This window comes from Varroa jacobsoni, unplaced genomic scaffold, assembly GCF_002532875.2.
Source record: "Varroa jacobsoni isolate VJ856 unplaced genomic scaffold, vjacob_1.0 scaffold_609, whole genome shotgun sequence".
In the NCBI taxonomy this organism is placed as follows: domain Eukaryota; kingdom Metazoa; phylum Arthropoda; class Arachnida; order Mesostigmata; family Varroidae; genus Varroa; species Varroa jacobsoni.
This window is the reverse complement of record NW_019213511.1, coordinates 96,745-117,576: the sequence shown is the minus strand read 5'-3', so window position 1 is coordinate 117,576 and position 20,832 is coordinate 96,745. Positions and strand designations below refer to the sequence as shown.

Here is a 20,832-nt window from a genome sequence, read left to right as displayed (position 1 = left end):
GCACTACATCTATGGCCCGTAGTCTAAACATTCTATGCCAACCCCAATACTCGACGCGAGCAGGTGGCCATGAAGCTATACCACATGAGCTACAAACCAGAGAAGCGAATCGATAGAAAGCGTAAGACACACCGAACGGAAAGAATCCGTTTTTGACAATTCGACAGTAGACGGACGGCTGTTACGGATAAGCCGAGCTGAAGAATCATTCGCGCATTTGCGAAGTAAGAACAGCGTCGTGGATAATGTAAAGCGGATAAGGCACTTGTGGCGAGTGTTACAAAGCGACAATTCGTGCCGGTAGTAACTAGCCGTCTTAGCTAAATAATTCGTACTGCCAAAAGCGTATGCAGATTGAGGAGTCCATGCCTGCAGATGTCAGTACGGGGCATACAGCATTCAATGATTTCACGTCCACGTCTGCAATCAATTGCTACTAGCCGGACTAAATGAAATCCACTGCAACAGAACTGGGTAAGAATCGAAGGTGACATGTGGACGGACAACACAACGAGGGAAACGAGACGAGGATAAATGAAAATGACTTGATCGGCTAAGAAGCTCAGAGTCGTCGATGACAAGTGCTATTTTTACTACCGATGCCAACGACCATGAGCAGAAGTGATATGAAAAAGCAGAAACAGAAAACAGGGCACGAGCTGCATTTTATCCTGTGTCTTCGTCTGTGTTCTTGCTGGCCTTCTCTATACTTCGTGTGCCGTGTCTCGTTGCTGCCGGCCTCGTGATAGGACACCTAATACTCCTTGAAGGTGTCGAGTTACCGTAGCGTTGCGTTGCCGTAAGCGAAGACCTCGTGCCTCATCTACTGTCGCCGGTGGCGTCTGAGGCTCCGAGTGAACAGTTCCCTACAGGGTCTTACTGCCTTTGTTACTGGCGCTATTGCTACGGCGATGAAATTACTTCGGGAAAACAATACCGTTGAATGATGGTTGTTGCTAGTGGCTCGATGGCCTAACCGCGAACAGCTCTTGGTGCCATTTGCGATATGGGCTGGTTCGGCTTCGTCGATCGACTGCTCCTGCCGCCGCTTGTCTATTCTCCTACTTGCTTTCTGATTCGAGCGTATCCTGTGTCCTCAGGAACGATAAAAGGTGTGATCGAATAGTAAAATACGGAGAGGGACGCAAAGAAATAGCACGATGATGCAGGAAGGAAAAAACTCCAACAGCAGAGCGAATACGACGCGATTCGCTGTTGCTTCTGCTGCTGATCGCGATGCTCAAGCTGGTGGGTCGCATCGGTCGTAGGCGTTGGTTGCTATCTGACTAGACGGGAACCAAGATGAAACTACAAACCACCAATCTTCGATTCTATATTATTTTGTCCTCCAGTCGCAGGAAACTACGCTTCCCTTGTTGCCAATCGTATGATAGCCTACGAGCGGCAACCTACGTGCTTTGCTTTAGCGTTAAGGCGGCCACGGCCCTCCGTACGCAACGTATGCATAGCGCCGTCGCATAGCCTCATCCGCCTTGCTGGTCAACAACGCCACTGGAAAAGCTACTCTTCATTAGTATACCTTTACAGGCGCTCGTTTGGAATGGGAGTGGGAAATTCGGACGACAGCCGACGGTTAGACGGTCGAGCGGAGGCTTCAAGTTAGTGGCAAAGATCTACCTTTGCACCTTGCCAAGAAACTGTCGAGCGAGCGGGAGACAAAAAAAAAGATAGCAAGCGAATATGACTTTTGCTAACGGCAAAACGGACGCCAATGATGCTGGCAGGCGTGACTAAGTTGATGTCATCCTTTGCGGCTGTCTCTGCACTCGCAGATGACTACGAAACTACTAGAACCGTTAGGAAAGCAAGCGAGTACTGGGGCACAAGGACCTTCTTACGTGGCCGGCCAGGAGGGATAGTTTGTCAATGGAACGAACCGTGTCGGCAGCAAGGTGCGAGCGTTGTAGTCTACACTCCATGGGTCTCTCAGAATGGGTAAAAATATAAGTGTACAGTGTAGTGCTGGATCGCGTTAGAAATCCCTTTCGTATTCGTGTACTTCAGAAAATGTGATAGGGGTGCAGAACTATTTAGCGAAGGAGTTTCTTATAAAATATGACACAGAAAATGACCTTATTGCATTTTATTAGTACATGTTTATTTCAGGCAATGAAATGCATGAGTCAGGCACAAATATGTGACGCAATCAGATCAACATCTGCAAACATGATGACTATGGAACACGTGAAGACGGCATATAGTACGAACGCCTATTGCGAATTTGTATTATGACCATTTTTTCTAGGTTTATGACGCACAACCTAATAGTTCTTAGCGCGATGTTTACCCTTGGACATATTTATGGTATACGTAGTTCAAGGCGCTGACAAAAGTGCCTGGGTTTTAACCGGCACGACTAAATAAGCCCAGTTTTGTGTTACATTCCACCATGCACGCCTCGGGCACGCTCAAGAACTAAGTCCAGTGTACCGTGTCTTGGACCGGCAGCAACCGCCTTTTTGCGGCAAGCGTCTTATTTTCCGTTTGTTTGTCAAAATACACTTGGCCGCTCTAGCCCGGCTATTTAGTTCTCCCAGCAGCAGCAGCCGTGGACTGGCCGAAATAGCATTGATCGTCACAAACGAGACATCTCCTGCCGAACAAATTTAGGAAAGTAGAAGGGAAGTAGAATACGAGGCCACTAAAAAATTGCACGGCTGCAGCAATATACGTTCCAGGTAGGCTTGCATGTTTCAGTAGGGAGTTCATTTCCGCTGTAGAGATGGTTTAGGCCATTATAGGGTCGAGCAACAATGAAGTTTGGTCAACTACATCGCCAGCGGACAGTATGTTTATAGAAAAAAACACTCGCCGTAACTATCACTGGTGGGAACTGTGGGCTGTCGTTGTGAACTGGGATCTATTTGTCTAAGGAGTTCACACTGTGGAGTGAAAAGGCATTATTAACGTATCAATATAGTCACACATTGTGCACGCCCACAAGGGAAACTGTTTGTACATTAATGCTAACATTAACTGAGCACTACGCATTTCGGTACAAATATACCTATATTAACTTGAATTGACGCTTATATATGTCGTTATATATGGGAATGGACATAGCATGAATAAATTTTGTCAAATCGCTGCAAAACATATAAGCAGTGACTCAACTGAGCCGTTTTCTAAGATGAATATTATAGAAGGAATACAAACAAGTTTTGTGCAGCCATCACTATTCGCGAAGCAGTACCTGAACGCTCTAATATATTACTTTGTCATAGTACTCAGACAGGTAAAGCAAACACTAAAGATTACGTGTGTTGGGTATATACTTGTAGTTTGTCAGGTACATATTGCGCTTCTCATCAACGACCCAGCTTGTAACCCAGTCCTACTTTGTTCGTTTATATTCCTGTTTGCAGTCGGTAATCTACGAGGAGATCGCGCTTTCGGGCGTTTCGGTAGCGGAGTGGCAGGTGACGCGTGGGTTTTTGGCGACTTTGGCGAAACTCCCCGGAGCGCTCCTCGGAGTTGCCGGGAGAGGAGGTAGCCTAGGGGGTTGCCCATCGCCACACGCGTTTACTGTCATCACGCCGTTGCGTCAGCTCGTGCTGTGCGCGGACTCGCGCCGCCACATGGAGGAATGGATTAGCGCGCTTAAGGGGGTCTCGTCCAGTAAAGAGTTCATCGAGGATGTTCCCCCGCCTTCTGCCCCGCCACGACACGAAATTCAGCTTCAGAATAGCATCACTGACATCGCGATGGACGAGGAATCTTTACCTCCACCACCTGATCTGAGTCTACAAGGACAGCACAGCTGGTGAGTGCCCCTTAGCAGCTGTAATACGTAGTCGCGCATTCATAAGCCCACTTGCTGAGATTAAAGTAGTACAAATGCATATGGGAAGATGTCAGTGTAATTCCGAATGTAAAGTTCTGTCATATAGTATATAGGTTCGTTTACAATTCCTTCAGTTTCCTCAGAAGCAGCATATATGTACATGAATTACTTGTGCATATAGCAGCCCTCTACCAGCTTGTGCTTCACCAGAAAAGGTTAGCTCCTTGTTGGTCAACAGTTACTGTCGACGGGTATATATCTATGAGACGATACATTTTTCAACTCGTTTCAAAAAAAAAGAGACGTTTTAACTTTTCTTTTCCAGAAAAGTGTCCGCCAAGTTTCTTCGATACAAACACGGCTGAAGAGACTGTAGCAAATAACGAACGACGCTAGCCTTTGTTCTAAAAGAAGAGTTAATGGACAAGTCGCTTTTTCGGATGGCCCTCCTAGATATATGCCACGATGGTTTGGCGTTTTAATTTAATTTAATTAAGATTGGAGCACACTAAATTCACATCAATCTCTGCCTGTCTTTAATCCTAAACAGATACTTGTTTTATTACCACTTTATTGCCAGGCGATTTCAGCCTACCTTATATCATGTACAAAAAATACCTTGTCAGATAGAGCCCCAGTTAAATGATCTAAATCGTATTTAATGTACGAATACTTCAATAGGCCTTTTCTTCATTTTCGAAAAGAAGGTGGACTATAGTGGTATCGAATCTGCGGCTTCGATGTTCGTAACCTTAACAAAATGGAGAAAATATCCAATTGTGCTTTACTTTGCCCGATATAGTGCAGTTAGAGTCTGTTTTTCCTTTTCCTATCGATTCGTGTTCAGCCTTCATGGTTCGCTTTGCCCCTCTCTCTGCTCTTCGTTCCTCTTTGCCCTCCGTTTGCTCCGGTCCTCTACTCTCAACTTACCGTCAACGGCATTGATATTCTCAGGATATATCTCCAGGGCTCTGCCTTCACCCCAGTCATCTTGCGCCACGCCTTGTTGCCTGACCTCACGTATTCCTTTTACTTCGTTCGTCTGGCATTTTTTCGATAAGCAACAAACCCTTTCTCGCCGGCAAGCTCAACGCCGCCAGCAACGCCAACGTCGAAGACGTCGACTGGCAGGCAATAACGGGAACGTCTGACGTCATGAATGCCCTTTTGTTCAAGAAGTGGGGCAGAACGGTACAGCCACCAGAAGATGAAGGGCTGTTTCCAATTCTTCCGCTTTGGTCACCGTGGGTGTACGACTGGATTTGGGATTATTCGACAAATAGTTGAGAACGTATGTGGATGGGTAAAATAAGGCATATGAAGGAGGGAATAAGGTGTCCGTAGGTTCAGCACTCCGAGCGCATGCTTCATCTCGCCAAGCATTCTTTCCTTTACATTGGCTTCTAGACGACCCATTTTCGTTCATGATGTCAAGTCCTCCTCGTATGCCGATCAGGGAAGCAGGCGAGCGATGCCAAGTATAAGACTGAGTCATATATGGACAACTTGTAGAGGCTGCAGGGCCCCACGTAGCTGATGGTTGTAATCCTCCTCAGGATCTGTTATCTCTTGCAGTACCTCTCGCATTCCCTACTTGTTCGAGCGCAATATTCAATGCTCAGTGTTTGTTGTAGGTATGTGACGTCACACGCACGGCCGACGTATTGTAATGTATGTCGGGAAGCGCTGTCTGGTGTCACCTTCCACGGCCTCTCCTGCGAGGTGTGCAAGTTCCGTGCACATAAACGCTGTGCATCCAAATCGCCAAATAACTGCAAATGGACGACTCTAGCTTCGGTAAGTGCGAGTTATGAGACTTTGTTGGAGATCTGTTAAATCAGGTACTTGCCGTATGAAATTTAGATAATTCAGCTTTATTTCGAGTTTATAAATAACATCGTATTTATCGATTATGGTCAGAAAGTTCAATATAAATGTAGGCTCACTATAGGTGTAAAACATGTACCCTAAATGCACAATTTAGCATATATTGTATTCGAGTTCTCTGGATAACACGAAGTCGAGAAATCGGCTAAAACATAACTAGTTTGTAATAAAGTACGCTTTAGTAAATAATAAAGCGAAAATCGAACATTAAAGCAATTTATATGAAAAATGTCCTGTTTTTGTTTTCATTACGTGCTCCCATAATCAAAAAGTCTGACTATCGCGGGTATAAATAAAACCTAGGTTTGCGATTTACTAAATAATCTGTGACCGAAAAGGGAAATATTATTGGAAGCGAGAACTTAACCGAGTCCGAATGAGTAAATAGACAAATAGGCCGAGCCAGTTCACTATAATACGTCACAATTGTTCGTTTTTACAGGTGGGGTCGGAGGTGTTGGAGGATGAAGAAGGCTCGCCCTCAATGCCCCATCAATGGGTCGAAGGAAATCTACCCGTTAGCTCTCGATGTTGGTCCTGTGAACGTGCGTGTGGCAGCGTTCTACGCCTCCAAGACTGGCGTTGTCTCTGGTGCCGTGCAACGGTGCATACAGCATGCCGACCTGTGTTCAGCCTACGATGTCCTCTCGGACTCTGCCGGGTTAGTGGACCCACAAACGCAATTGGGTTTACTTAACGACTACACTATATTATACACATAAGATGCTAGTGGATCTATTCAGTAACCCAGACGGATATATGTGCAGAAAGGAAACCTTTAAGCAATTACTATATGTAGCATAATTGGACAAGTGCACAATGGCAATGTACTTAGACGCGCACATCAACTCCTTCGGTCTGCTCAATATTCCGATTTCATTGTAGGCTTAATTATTCAAATGCGCTGGGCAACAGGATATGCTCTTAGTATACATATTTTTATATGATGTACACGAAGCCATAAGTGTTTTTAAACAATAAATTAATACAAAATTGGATGAGAATGGTGTCAAGCAGAGGCCCTCACGGACGTGTGTTCTCTTAGCTCAATAATCTATTATAGCAGACCATTCCAGCATTGCATTCCAGTATATCGTCTCGATCAATCGGATCGTCTTTTTGATGCCAAACATGGCTATCCCGCTTGGAAAGCGACGTCCTGCATATGTCCATCTAGTCTGCAAGCACCGTGAAAGACGATCCCTGATCCTATACAGATCGTATATATATAATGGAGGGAATAAGTGACAACGAACTCGATCCCCTGTACTTGAATATTGCTACGATACGATATTATACCCCGGTCTTACGTGGCGTATCACGTTACTGATAACGCGAATTTCTTTATTTAGTTAACTTTATTTCTACCTATCGGTCCTTATTCCTACAAATACGGCTGATACCATAAGTGTTATTATTTATATGATGCTTATATCGTATTATTTGTATTGCGTTGCTCAAGCCTTAATTAATAAACGCAGTGATACTTTAAAGATACTCCAGAAGTACCTAAGCAGGGTAAAGTAGGAGATAGTGGTGACGTGCCGAGCACGACTATCTCCTGCGAATGTAACTCTGCGATAATAGGGTGAAGTCTGGTTCTCCATTTGCACATGTAGCGACAATGTTTGCAGTAACAATTCACCATGTTAATAGTCATTGACTTCTTATTGCATCCTTTGCAAATATGTTTTTACAAGTTACATTTTCGCACAATCGCGCTTGCCTATTGCAGGTGTCGGTAATACCGCCGGTGAGTATTCATACGCCATCATCGCGTACGGGTACAGGTGGTGGCTGGTGGCGTGGGGTCAAGCCTCCGGGTTGTTCCCCACTGCTCGTCTTTGTCAACTCGAAATCGGGCGATAATCAGGTAACGAAAAGTAGCCATTCATTATTGAAAGGATATGCTTTAGGTTATCAGACATACAGCGCAGCAGTTCTATTTAAGATTGAACAATGAACATCTTACCATAAGTATTATTATCATTCTACATAAAAACTCGACATCCAGTGCAAAGTCACGACTCTTCTTTCAACTATTTGGAATTAATATTTTTTTCTTTTTCATCTTTGAAATGGAATCACTCAGAAACCGTCTACTATAGCCGCAGGCCAAGGATTATTCGCGTAGGATGGAAACTTTGCTTGTCATTTGTTTTTTTTTTTTTTTGTATTTGCCGGCATAAAGCACACATTGTTAGGGTTGGCGACCGCTATGTTGACTACCTGTTATATCATCATGAAACAGGCTAAGTAAACGATAAAGGACTTCCAAATCCACCAACATACTCTATTGTATCAAAAAAAAAAAAAGGCGTCTTTAAACATTTTACAGTACGAACTTATTCAAATATCTAATTAGTCCAATGGGTACTTGGTGGTAATTTCCTTGTTATTCCATTAACAGTGATAAATAAAAACCCATTCTGTTTTGTGTTAATATTAATCAACTAACTTCCTGGGTAGAGTCTCCTTTGTTCACAACTGTTTAATTCACTTTCTCGGTTAAAGCAATGAGTTCTTAAACAATTACATGCCTTTCATGTTGTTTCACAGGTATCAAAATAACAGCTTAACGCCTCGTGGTCTCAACAAATGTAACGTTACCCTTATATAATACGGAGTAGAATATAATATGCGGTATAGTTGTATGAAGCTTTCTATACTGAGGTCTAGGTAGCGGTGAAGCCCCTGTTTAGTGAATTTCACTTGGTGCGGGTCTCACGCTCACCATTACACTGTAGATCACAATAAAGGATACCATAGCAAATCAACGTTTTTCTTCGTATCGCTTCTGTTCCTTTCGGCAATCCATCGTTTTCCTCACGAACAAGTTTCCTGTACGAATTTCCCACTGGACATGAGTCTCGAAGGTTACTAAAAAGGTCTTCTTCGTCGAATCCTTCTGATAGAAGACAGTATTAGCGCTTGTTGTAGTGATAATATGTTTCCAATCTGACGAAACTATCGGTTGCCAACATTCAAGTTATTATGAGTTGCCTAGACGATGTGTATATAGACACAGCAAGGCTTATGGCCACTGGCTGTTTTTGTGTCTATTTAGATCTATCGATGTCAAGCCCTTGTCCGCATGCTAGTCTATCCGCAATCAGTCTAACTCTTTTTTTTTTCTCATAGAAATAATTAAAGTCTGCCCGCTTGGTAAGCCAGTTTACGTTTTATTCTTACATTTATTATTTTAATATGAAGACAAAATAAAAGTTACCATTATAAGACTAACATGTAGACAGGTGACAGTGTGATTCTTAGTCGACGGGCATGTTTAAACATAACCGAAGATGAAACAATGTACCTACGAAAGGAACAAACTTCGGTTAATGGTTGATTGTTTCGATGCACACTGCCTTCGGAAAGCCGCCGTCAAGGTCGAGAGGTGAAAAAAACGTCAAGTACGCTAAACGAAGCGCCGAAAATGTTTTTCAATTTTCATTGAGACGATTTCTGTATGTTTTCAATTAATCTAAATTTTCTTCTTTGGCGCACGTAGGCGCTATATGCAGATGAGGAACGTGAAACAAATTAGGTCCATAAAAACAGCGAGATATGTTCACTAGAGGGCTCAAAGGGGAGAACTGTAAACCTGGAACCTATTGTATCTCATTGTTTACTGCATACCGTGCAACTAATTATCCTTCATTAGGCTCAAAAAAATAATGTCATGTCGACATAAATGTCGACGTAACGATAGAGGACAGACACCTGAGCTCACGTTCATCAAAGGACGTGCACACTTTCTGAATCAGCTCAAAACGACCGCATGAGTTAAGCAGCTAGCTAAAAAAACGTCTGCTTTACCCAAAATGGGAGCGAACCAAAAATTCCAGATTTATTCATATGTCGACGGTGTCTCAGCTCGATCAAGTAATAGCCTGCTGTACAAGCTTCTTAGCACAACGATAGTCTTGCCTATACTTTTGCAACGTATATCGTGTAACATTAGTACAGGCCAACATGTTACTGGGACGAGGCATATTTGCTAAAACGTGAGTGACACGTACCTAATTTGTTAGAGTGCCTAGGCGTCCTTTCGATAGTTTTTTTTTTCGGTGCGTTTTCCAAGAAGCAGGGTTATTTTTTGCGCATCATATTTTGTTGCTTGCTTTGCTTACCTAACATCGATATCGAGAGCAATTTGTCAAGGTAAAACCTTTTAGATTTGTTATGCAAAAAAGTTTTGTCACTGCTTACGTGTGAGCAGACAATGCCTTGGCTTTAAGCGCAAGTTTATTCTAATCGTCTCCTGTCCGTCGAGTCCCATTTCGTGTGTCAGTCTTCTACATCACTTCCAGCTGCCGTAACCTTGAACTTATTTGAGCTCCACAAAGGGAGCTTTGTCATACCAGCAACCCTGTCTTGACGGCTTTTATTTACTGATTCACCTTCTAGACTATTGACCTCCAAATTTAGTTTACTATACCTTTCGTCCAAGGCTTGTTGACTAGCTCTCTGTCGATCAGTAAGTTGTATGTGACGGAGGTAGTTCACCGTAGTAGTCTCTCTGCAGAATTCCTCTAACAGGGCTCTGTTAGCGTTCACCGAGGTCCCTTCGTATGCGACATGTAGGCAGCCTTTCGACATCATGTATAATTTGTGCCAAACAACCCGATGTGAGTCTCACTGCTGTCGTGGAGGCTGATGCCAAATTACCTTACCCGCTTTAGTCGTTATTCCTCTCGAGACCCGGTAGGCGTGTTGTCGGGTCGGCTCAGGTCGCCTATCGTATGTTCCTTCCGTCATCTTCGTACCTCCGCCGCCTTCGACTTGGCTACTGTAACGTTTTCGGTTGCCGTTTCTATGACGCAACCTCATCTACATCGGTTCCTTAAAACCTCCAAAGGCCCCTTATAGAACGGCCTTATTCAAGGACCGGTTGGCCACTTGTCCTCCTCCTTCTTCTTCTGATCCCGTAACGAATCCCCACTATTCGATTGAGCCACAAACCTACCGCATGTTTACCCTCTTGGGCACACACGTACCTTTTACACGTCGGCACACACTTATACAAACTGTCCTTGCATCCGGCTTTCGTCCTTTTTTCACACAAAACAGGGTCAATACTGTAGAAATGCACAACAGAATGAGATTCGCAATGTGCGAGCGCATTTGCTTCAAGCCATCCTCCTTCAAAGCAGGTAGATTCCCACCAAGCAAAAAGAAAGTAAGAGGGTTGGGAACTCTTTCGTTTTCCGTCAGTTACGTAGCGACGCAACCTGTCTTCATTCTTCGTTTCTCGAAAAACGAGAGTAGCGGCAGTGGCAATGGTCCTGTTCTGTTTTAGGACTAGTACTTACAGCGGCCGTAGTCGTGTTGGCATCACCCACTATGGTGGCATTTATCTTCACTCGGTTCAGCTCATGATGACTATATGGTGTGGCATTTAAATCCGGAGAGACTTTAGTAAGCTGTTTGTTGCAGATAACATACATTCTTCTGCTGCTCTTTATACCAGATATCTTTCTTGGAAAAAAAATTAAAAGATTAAGTTGACAAATAAACTCCATCGATTAGTTTTTCTAAGAGCTTTTGCATTATTTTAACCGTTTAGCTGTTTTGAGCCCTTGTATTTTCGGGACTCTTGGCCCGAAGACAGCACAAAAAGCCCTTTTTAATACATTTAGGTTTTTTTTTTTTTATAGAAAAATAAACACACGTCTAGCAAATGGAATATCAGTTAAGTTGTCAATCAGAAGATCAATGTCAGTTAGATTGATTGACTTGTTAAATTCTATCGGCTAGTTTTTTTTCTGAGATTCGTTGCACTCTTCTGCATTTTTCTTCAAGTTTTCAGCTTTAATATTTTCGGGGCTTCTGGTCTGGCTGCAGCTCAGAATTTTACTCTGCTGCAATTTTTTTGTATGTAGCGTATTTAAACGACACTTGGACAAGCTTGTATCTAACAAGAGTGTTCGATGTAAACTTGCTATCAAGAAGTTATGCGCTATGTGAAAGAAGAAAGGTTTTTTTGAAAATGATCGATTAGTAGTACAGATTCCAAATCGAAGCTGTAGTCGCGATAGATGATGATGACGACGTCTCCAACCATAATATGAACAAGGCAGTAGGCCAACGTTGACACTGTTATTTTTTATAAAAGATATTCTAAAACTGCGGCCTGTGTCCGACAAGTTCCAGAATCTGTCCCTTGTCATTTTTGCTAGATCGACTGCTATATACGAACTTCTTTTTTCACCACAAGCCTTCTAAGATTTCTATAATGACATCTTTATAAGACCGTTGCTTCTTTCCACGTAACTTTCCTTCTAGATTGAACAGAAGTTCACAAACAGGGGACAGTTGCAGTTACACCCTGCTTCTGGACATACTCCAATCTGCGCTGCTTCAGAAATTGCCATACAGACCTCCTCCAATAAATTTGCTATATGTATCAAATACCTGTACCTGCAAAGGTTTAGAGTAGCGTTTGCCATTTAAGCAGCTTCCATTCCAATGCTACTCTACGTTAGCTCGAGCAAAATCCTAGAGGGATCATCGTGGGTGTAACAAATAACTGACATGGAAGTTAAATATTTCCAGCTCTGACAGATTTTGTTCGTTCTTTTCTTTTGAAATTTAGGGTAGAAAACTTAGACAAACTCCGCACGGGCAAACCGGTATGTTATTTATAGAGTAAACCTCTCTACGATGTAGCTTTTGCTGATATTGCACCGCAAGATGCATATAGAGACATACGGATCAATCGAGTGACGTAACTGCCGCCACCAGGTACATTCAACGCAGTTGTGAATGACGACGAGACTACATCAGGCTGAATCAGCTAGCCGTATATCGTTCCTTAAATCGAAGTCTGTCTGAAACTATATTCATTTGCTATGTTTACTTACTTCACGGTGCTGCCAATGTTTACGATTCACTAACCTTGCATGCGTTCGGCACTCCCAGTCGGCGCCCAAATACACTAATGTCAATTACTCATCACATGTAAACTTCAGCACTGTTTTACTTACTCCTGAAAAATCGAAATCACAGGCGCCCCAAGTTAGCGCCAGTAGCTGCGACTAGAACGAACGGCTCGCGATGTCGAACGAAAGGAAAGGATGCACGCACAAACAATACCACTAATAAATCAATCATCGATTTTCCTTCTTTGAATTTCGATAAATAACGGTACGGTTGAAGAGAAGCGAAAGCCCGACTGACCGCTGTCATTACGAAGTGGAAAAGGCGGCCTCAAGGGTTTGCAATGGCTCACTTCAAAGGGCGCTGCCATGAGTGAGTGACGTCAGCATCGATTTCAGTATATGGTCGTCAGTTTCGGTTATCTTTAGGCTTCGCTCGATTTTCTGAGAAGCCTCCTCGGATTTTCTGTCTGTCTTAATGGATCTGAAAGCTGTAGAAATCAATTGTTGGTTTGCACCTCGCAAGGCGCAGCTCGTTTTTGAAAAGCGAAAAATCTAGCCGAGCGGATCGGTGCAGTCTCATGCTTCGACCGTGTCTGGGGTACGCGCGCGACCGAAGTTCTACTATAAATGCAGTCTAAGATAGCGCCTGCGAACAGCCTCCTTTCTTCTCGTTAGCGGCCAACCCTATCGGAGAAGACTAACCGTTAAGTTAACCGTTAACTGAAATGTGGGGGAAAGAAGTCTAGTAAAAGACAGTGGTCTAAGCAATAATCTTTACCTAGATTTAATAAGCTGTAGCTGAAAATAGTCAAAACTGCGATAGATAAAAGCCAGGGAGGTAGAAGGATAGTGTCCTAATAATTATGTGTTGTACGGTTCTTCTATGGCACAGCGTTGAAAGCTTGTCGATCGAAGTCGTCAGACAACAAAATGTCAACTTTGAATAAATTCTTTTGAAAACATAGTGGCAAGTTAGAACGCAATTACTCTCCTTAGCTATGATTTAATTTCAAATTATCCCAACGATGTGACGTTTACTTAAAAATAGCTGACTAACACCCATAACAGTGTGGCGGTAGTGCGCTGGCCTACCAAGTTTAAGGGGACATGAGGTTCACGGTTCAAAATCGGCCGTCAGTAAACTTCGTGCTGTGCTGGGAAGGGCCGGCCGTTTGAAACAATGCGTAAAACTCGGATCATTTATTTGAATGCAGCTACCTAAGGTCTTACAAATTTTATACAACCCAAGTTCAAACAAAAATTAGATTGTGCAATAATATGTGCACTCACCCGTCCACTCGAGCTGAATTGCAATCCTTAAAGGACGCTGCATAGAGTGTTACTCGGGCTGGAAGATGTGACATCTAATAACGGTAAAAGTTTCTGTTTATATGCTACACTTAAATATAATACTTTATTAATAGTTTCCTTCTAACGCACGAAACACTCACGCTAGGCTATTCCACGGCAAGCGAGTGCCTCATATTAGGTCAGGAAGGGTTAAGGAGGCAATTGCAGGATGTATGTTAAACTACAAAATTCTTCTAGTATGACTAGCCACGTATAGCTTGCAAGACGTTATGCCAACGTTCCATTTTAGAAGCCTGGATAGCTCCTCTTGTACAGCGTAACAATGACGCGGTTGATATTTCTGGCTTACGTGTCGACTTGGAGCGGTCGCTTTCGGTATCATGACTATTTTTGCAATAGAAAAGAGACGGCAATAAACCAATTTGCATTTTACTCACGTCCTATTCACGTCCTATGGCGTGCTGTGCCGCAATTGAACCTAAAATTCATACCAAAAACTTTTGTCTGGGGAATTATTCCAAGATCTATAACGAGAGAGGCGCAGAGGCAACCCAACAAAGCACACTTAGCCAGTTTAAATTCTACTCAGTGTTTCTCGAACTGTGATAACTGGCACAGTCCTTTCTACTGCGCCCCTAAAAGTACCAACGTCAGTAGCCTTATTTTGCATTTGCGGGCCTACGGTTTCTCATACAGTGTCTGTGCCCAGTCGTTAATGGCCTACTTAGGACCTTTTCATTATTTATATTAAGATTTACGTGTTCGCAACGAAGAATGCGACTTTTCGATTTTTTTTCCTCCTTTCGCTTTTTGTCATCTTTGAATTTTCAGGGCATCAAGTTTTTGCGGCGTTTCAAGCAGCTGCTTAACCCTGCACAGGTGTTTGATCTGATGGCCCCCAACGGGGGGCCCCTATTAGGTTTAAGGCTATTTAGTGCGTTTCATACGTTCCGCATCCTTGTGTGTGGGGGAGACGGCTCCGTGAGCTGGGTGCTTAGTGAGATAGACCGACTTAAACTGCACAAGCAATGCCAAATCGGTAAGTGGCGTTATTGGAACCGCTGATAGCTAGAAGTGACTTGTAGCACATAGGTCTGTTGTTTTTATACGTGTTTGTACAACGTGAAAAATCCACTATTAGTATTACAACCTTCACGGTGTGCCCCGCTAGTATAACTTAACAATATTTTTATAGATGCGTATTAAGATATAGTCAATAACTACGATTATTTCACAGTTTTGGTGTCAGATATATATTTTGGTCATAGGAAAACTTCTCAGCGGTCACAGCCGTAAGGGAAATCTGTTTTTGGATTTTAAAGAATTTTTGCTGTTCTTGAGCACTAACCCATATAGAATAACCCGTGAATAATCATATTGTTCCACATAGATGCATATGTAGAGTTTGCCATATACTCCTCGTCCACTTAACGATAAATGATTATAGCTCAAGCTCCGACTGGTAGAGGTGCTATTTATCAGTGTACCTGTTTAAATTTTGCACAAACCAGAAAACCAAATGACCTTCTAAGAGTCGAACCGTGAAGCGCAGAATCTGCTGAGAACTCTATTAGGTTTAGGGGTGCCTTACAGAGAGGTAATCGGATGTGCTTTTTGCGGCGATCTTGATAACCGAAAATGCTTTAATGAATAGGTTAATAGTCGTAAATTTATTGAAAATTTCTTTACTTCCGTAACTGTTGGTACTAAGGGGTCGCAAAACCGTCATTGTCATGATAGACTTATTGCGCCAATTTTCGAGACCCTAAACCATGGGAAATACACGTAGTATTCTGTGCACGTGATTCAAAACAGGTATCAAAATCATTATTTTTGTTAAGTAACAACAAATTCCTGGCCATTTGTTGTTGCGAAATCATTAGGTTTCCGGCTTCGAAGTGCCCATGCTTGACTACACATATAGATATAAAAATAGATCCTTTGAGTTCATCTTTCAAATCATTGATAGGCTTCGTGAAGCTACATAGCTTTACATTACAGTTCATGTTCGCACCCTGTATCTACGGCCGATAAGAACGCGTTCCTTATTCTGCGTGTTTCATATAGAAACGTTTTTCCCTCTTGTATGGTAATATCACAATTGCGATAAGCGATTGTGGGCGCCTGTCATTTATGACATTTAAGGTACACGATATTTCCAAGTACAGAAAAGGTAGTAGGACACATATACACACAGCGAACAGGGATATATGGGCATTGTGCTTATCTGTAATTTACCCTCAGATAGCCCAAATTGTTTCAGTCGTTACCACAGACTTCAAAGGCGTTAACTGGCTCGTATCAGCTCCCTTGGCGGACTAGTTGACAATTGCTTACGAGACCTAGAGGCATTGCCAAATAAAAAGTCAGCAAATACCTCTAATTAGTCATAACGATACATTAGAGCCCTTATCGGAAGGCAGAAAGCAGTACAAATCATGCAGCACCACACTGTTGTCTTGTGGCCGACTCTTACTTCCAAGAAATGCACATTTTTGATGCTGACTTAATTGATGAGTAAATCTCAATGTTGAAGGTAACGTAAAACAGCCTTCTAAGGGCATCCATAGCAGCTGTGACGCAGGTTTTGCTTTGCTAAGTACGGCAATCCGTCCTGGTACCGAATTGAGGCAATGCTTCAACAGGGCACACAAATGGCTATTTCATTTCAATTTAGAGTGAACTTAAGCAGCAGATCGTTCCGGCAAGAGAATGTTTGTCTTTAGAATGTGTATAGTAACTCAGCCACTTCGAAACGAATAACAGCTGAAGACGTGTTGAAGGATGATTTCACATGTGGGAGCCGCCCCTAGCGTCCTGATGCACAATTTTTTCAATGTGATCTGTTCCAAGATTTTACAGCTCAAGCCCCCTATTACCAACCTTTCACAGCCTGAAGTCTACTGCTGATATTATTGTTACATATGATAGATAGTAGTACCGTGTTTCTCCGCGGCCATGATAGCTTAAAAGTTAGCTACTGAAACAGATGGCCAGCCGTTCAGCACCTTTCCAGAGGTGTGCACTCCTATACGTTCCGTTGAAAAGGATTTACCGTCGGAGAAAGATAAGCACGAAACTGGGCTGAACTGTGTACGAGACGATGATGTGCTCATTTTTGAAAGAAGAGACACGTTCGCTGTGGCTTAAGTGGGCGTGATGATGGTGGATAGTTTATTCTACTTTATCTAGGCGTAATGGAACGAATTGGGGTCTGGGCTCCGGCAAGAGTCCGTCAAATGTGGGCGTCAAGCTCAAAAATCAATTTACAGATAGTCATAACAAAGAAAAAAAAAAACAAAATCACGTTGATTTTGTCCTATAGTTAAGTTACACATGTAGGTTAGACATGTACACTATATATCGAATGAACGATGTCAATAAGTTATTACGACTAAATGGTACATTTGTATGCAGACCTTTGTGGCCAACGATTTCAAATCGTCACTGTAGACATCGTATGCGATATTCACTAACCACCATGCCTGTTGGTATTTTGATGTTGCATCTTTCTGGAATACGATTTGCGACGGGTTTGCGTGTCGCTGCTGCGGACACGGGGGCTATGTGAACCTTCGTCGGTACCTGGAACTTGACCCAAAAGGTGTCTTGCCTCTGGGCACCGGCAACGACCTGGCCCGGGTTCTGGGCTGGGGTTCAGTGTGTGATGACGACTCTCAGCTGCCACAACTGCTTGAGAAGTACGAACGTGCCACGACTAAGCTCCTCGATCGCTGGAGCATACTCACCTATGAAGGTATATTATCATGTAATTATATATGGGTTCTCGTTGTATTTAGACGAACATTTTTCAGTTACGCTTGATTGTACTTTTAGTAGCTTTTCTTATTATTAAAAAATTGTGTCGTATTGATTGTGTCGCTGGAGGAATGGCAAGCAGCAACTTCTGATCTTAACGAAAAGCTTGGTGGTCAAGAAGTCTGTTTAACTTGCTAGGGTGCTATCGTGCTGATAATAAGAAATGGTATAAATAGAACGTACTTGATATTCATTTTGAACTTTAAAGCGTCATAGTATTAAAGCAAAGGTCTAGAACATAGATTGATGAGTAAACCAAATAGGATTATTGTATTCCCGTCATGGTGCAGCGGGTAACAAGTGTACGTGTTAAGGTTAGGAACACATGGTGGCCTAGGTTCGAATTAGGGCGAAGGCTTTTCGTGCTGCCTAAAGTAATGCTTAATGGCCTAACGTAAAACAAGCAAAAATGTACTATACGAAAACGTAAGCTAATCTAATAACCTGAATTGTACGCAACTGCAACGTCAAAGACTACCGCGTACTCATAGGTATTTATTTTAAGATGCACTTGCTTATCTAATATAAGGTCTAAAGTGAACACATTTTTATGAAACACTTACGCAAAACTCGAATAAATCGTGGCCAAGCAAACCGTCTGCAGCTGCCCCGGTTCACGGATGCTCACTACGACTACTCTTTCTTGCTACCTGCTCTGTAACACACTACCTTTCGCGCATGACGGTAATATGCCTTTTTTGTCACATTTGCTCTTGTACAACATTGTAGCCCGGTTATGTATTCAGAGAACGATTTACTTCTCCTAGATATTTGTCAGTGTGTTCTAGTTCTTTAACGTGTCTTAACCGTTCCTCTCGGTTGTGCTCCATGCCATATCGTTGCCCCTATTCTAGATTATACTGTTACACTACAGTGCAATAAAATGTTGACGGACAAATCCAAGCGGCGGGCGAAGAAGCGAATGACCCTCAGCTAAAACAAAAAAGAAGAAATCGAAAGCCAGGGGCATTAGGGGTAGCGGCGGCCGACACGTTGTCCGTACTTGTAGTGATTATAATAGTGAACGCGGTCCTTCTTTGTACTCGTGCGCCATTGTGTTGGAAGTTATACGGCCCTATTGCTCTTCTGATCACCCCAGTCTCCAGCATTATACCGTTAATGCTTTTTGTTTGAATGAGGCCCCTCCACTTGATTCTGAAGTGCCTACAATTATTCTTCTGGCAGTTTTCTTCCTCTGCTTTATCTATCGCAGTATGCGCCACGCATTTGCGTCTGAGCCATGCATCGCACTGCTTCCAATATCTAACCGGGTTCTTCCTCCGATTCTCCAACCGATTGAGCCAATACCAGGCGAACAGCGACGAAGTCGCCATCACTAACTAAAGCAAGTAAGTTCATCCAATGCAGAAGAGGCCCCACGCGCGAGGAGGATGTTGACTTCGACTTAGCTTTGCTATATATGCTATCGGCAGACAAGAAATAAGCATGCAACGACGGCATGAGGCGTCACTGGGAAGCGAACCTGTTTCAGCCGCTGCCAGACACCACTGAACAGACACCGAGCAGCAGCGTGGAGGAAAGATATGGTAGAAAAAAAGGAGGAGGGTTTTAGCGAGCCTTACATGCCCCCAGGGGCCTAGGAGAACAAAAGGCAAACTCTATTTTGCAAGACAATGCTCCCTCAAGTTTCCCAAATCCAGCTCGTTTGCCCACCTCTCAGATTTCATCGTCTTTCCTTCTGCATTTAGTCAGTGTCTGTGCTTCCTTTGCCTTACCCATTTCGAAGTTCATCTGGCGCCTTCTGGTCGAACGCCAGCAACGTCGTAGTCAGCTGCAGTCGCCTTCATTTGACACCAGTAACGGGCGTTTCGGCAGAAGCAGTGGAAGCGGCTGTGGTAGCGGTAGCTTCGGCAAACGAAAGGCTTGACCTGGCGCGCCTCGCTTAACTTGTCAGTATGGTCCTGTTTGTTTAGCACAATCATTCGTTGCGAAAAATTAAAAAAAAAGTTGAAACGAGAGGAAGCTAGTTAGGTTAGTCAGTAAGTGTGTCGAAGCGAAACGTTTCTTGTATGGACGCGCCCTTGCAAAGATGCACAGACGACTAAATACATATATATGTAGATTCGATTAAATTCATAGTTTTATGTATGGCCACTATTAGCTACGACGTGACATAAGAAACTTCAATACATTAAGTTTCCGAATGATGTATTTATTATTTCTTAAAGAGCGATAACAAAGCTCACTTTTCCAAGAGAAAGACGGTCCTTAGGAGGTCACTTGGCCTTTGGTCTTTTACCTTAGATAAAACTAGATCTTTTACCTTAGCCTATGGCTGTCACTTTGGTGGCTTATTTACTAACATAAAGTACATTCTATGAAAGTGATTTTAACAAGGAGCCCGCTCTGGCTATGAAGCTTTCTTTTTGTCAGAATTATATCAGTCTGCTATTAAAACGCTGCACCCTGGAAATGAAAATCTTAAGAAAATGTTCAATTCGAATTTGTGCATCTTTAATTTTTATATTCTACAAGTGAGAGCAATTCCTTTTTTGATATAGAGGTTTTTCTCTCTCTTATCCACACTGTATACCTAATATCTAGGTTGCCATACTAAATTCCGTGATATAAAATATTGTGTCTTGCGGTCTAGTTATTCTGCATTATGGCTATTTAAAGGAAGTTATCATCATTATTATTACACACTCAAGCTGAAAGCTTCGTGTTGCAAAAAGGACAATTTGGCTCGGTGCCTCTTGGGAGTCGACACATGCGACATTCGTAGATGTAGTGGATAAAAAGTTACCTAATGAATGATAAGGATGATAGTTTTACAAATCGGGCCTAAAGGAGACTATAGGTCCTTCAAAAGGCAGAGAAAAAATGTGGGAATCTGTCTCTATATCAAATATTTAGCATTCCATTTATAACTTTATTATTCTGTGTTCCGACAAATGCTAATGATAACTGTCCGATAAACTAGAGTCTAGAGGTTTAACATAGGTCGTCTGCCAGAAAACCCCAACCTTCGCTGTCAGTGTTTCTCTACATAAATCTCTGGCGTTGAGGCTGTACCGTGCATCTAATTTAGACGGATCACCTGACTGACCTTAACAATAATCAACGAATTCGAGATACGGCATAGCCTGAAAAAATCAAATGGTT

General features: G+C 42.8%; 1 protein-coding gene across 7 annotated transcripts in view; it reads left to right on the top strand.

The window, feature by feature from the left end:
* LOC111261893 (diacylglycerol kinase delta) overlaps positions 1-20,832 on the top strand; it is a 102,799-nt gene that overhangs the window by 30,126 nt on the left and 51,841 nt on the right. For all 7 annotated transcript variants that reach the window (XM_086968879.1, XM_022835733.2, XM_022835730.2 and 4 more), the window contains exons 3-8: positions 3,387-3,784; positions 5,440-5,602; positions 6,135-6,353; positions 7,428-7,565; positions 14,719-14,926; positions 17,492-17,644. In XM_086968879.1, the coding sequence (XP_086825005.1) occupies positions 3,387-3,784; positions 5,440-5,602; positions 6,135-6,353; positions 7,428-7,565; positions 14,719-14,926; positions 17,492-17,644 (1,279 nt within the window). The remainder of the gene's footprint in view (positions 1-3,386; positions 3,785-5,439; positions 5,603-6,134; positions 6,354-7,427; positions 7,566-14,718; positions 14,927-17,491; positions 17,645-20,832) is intronic.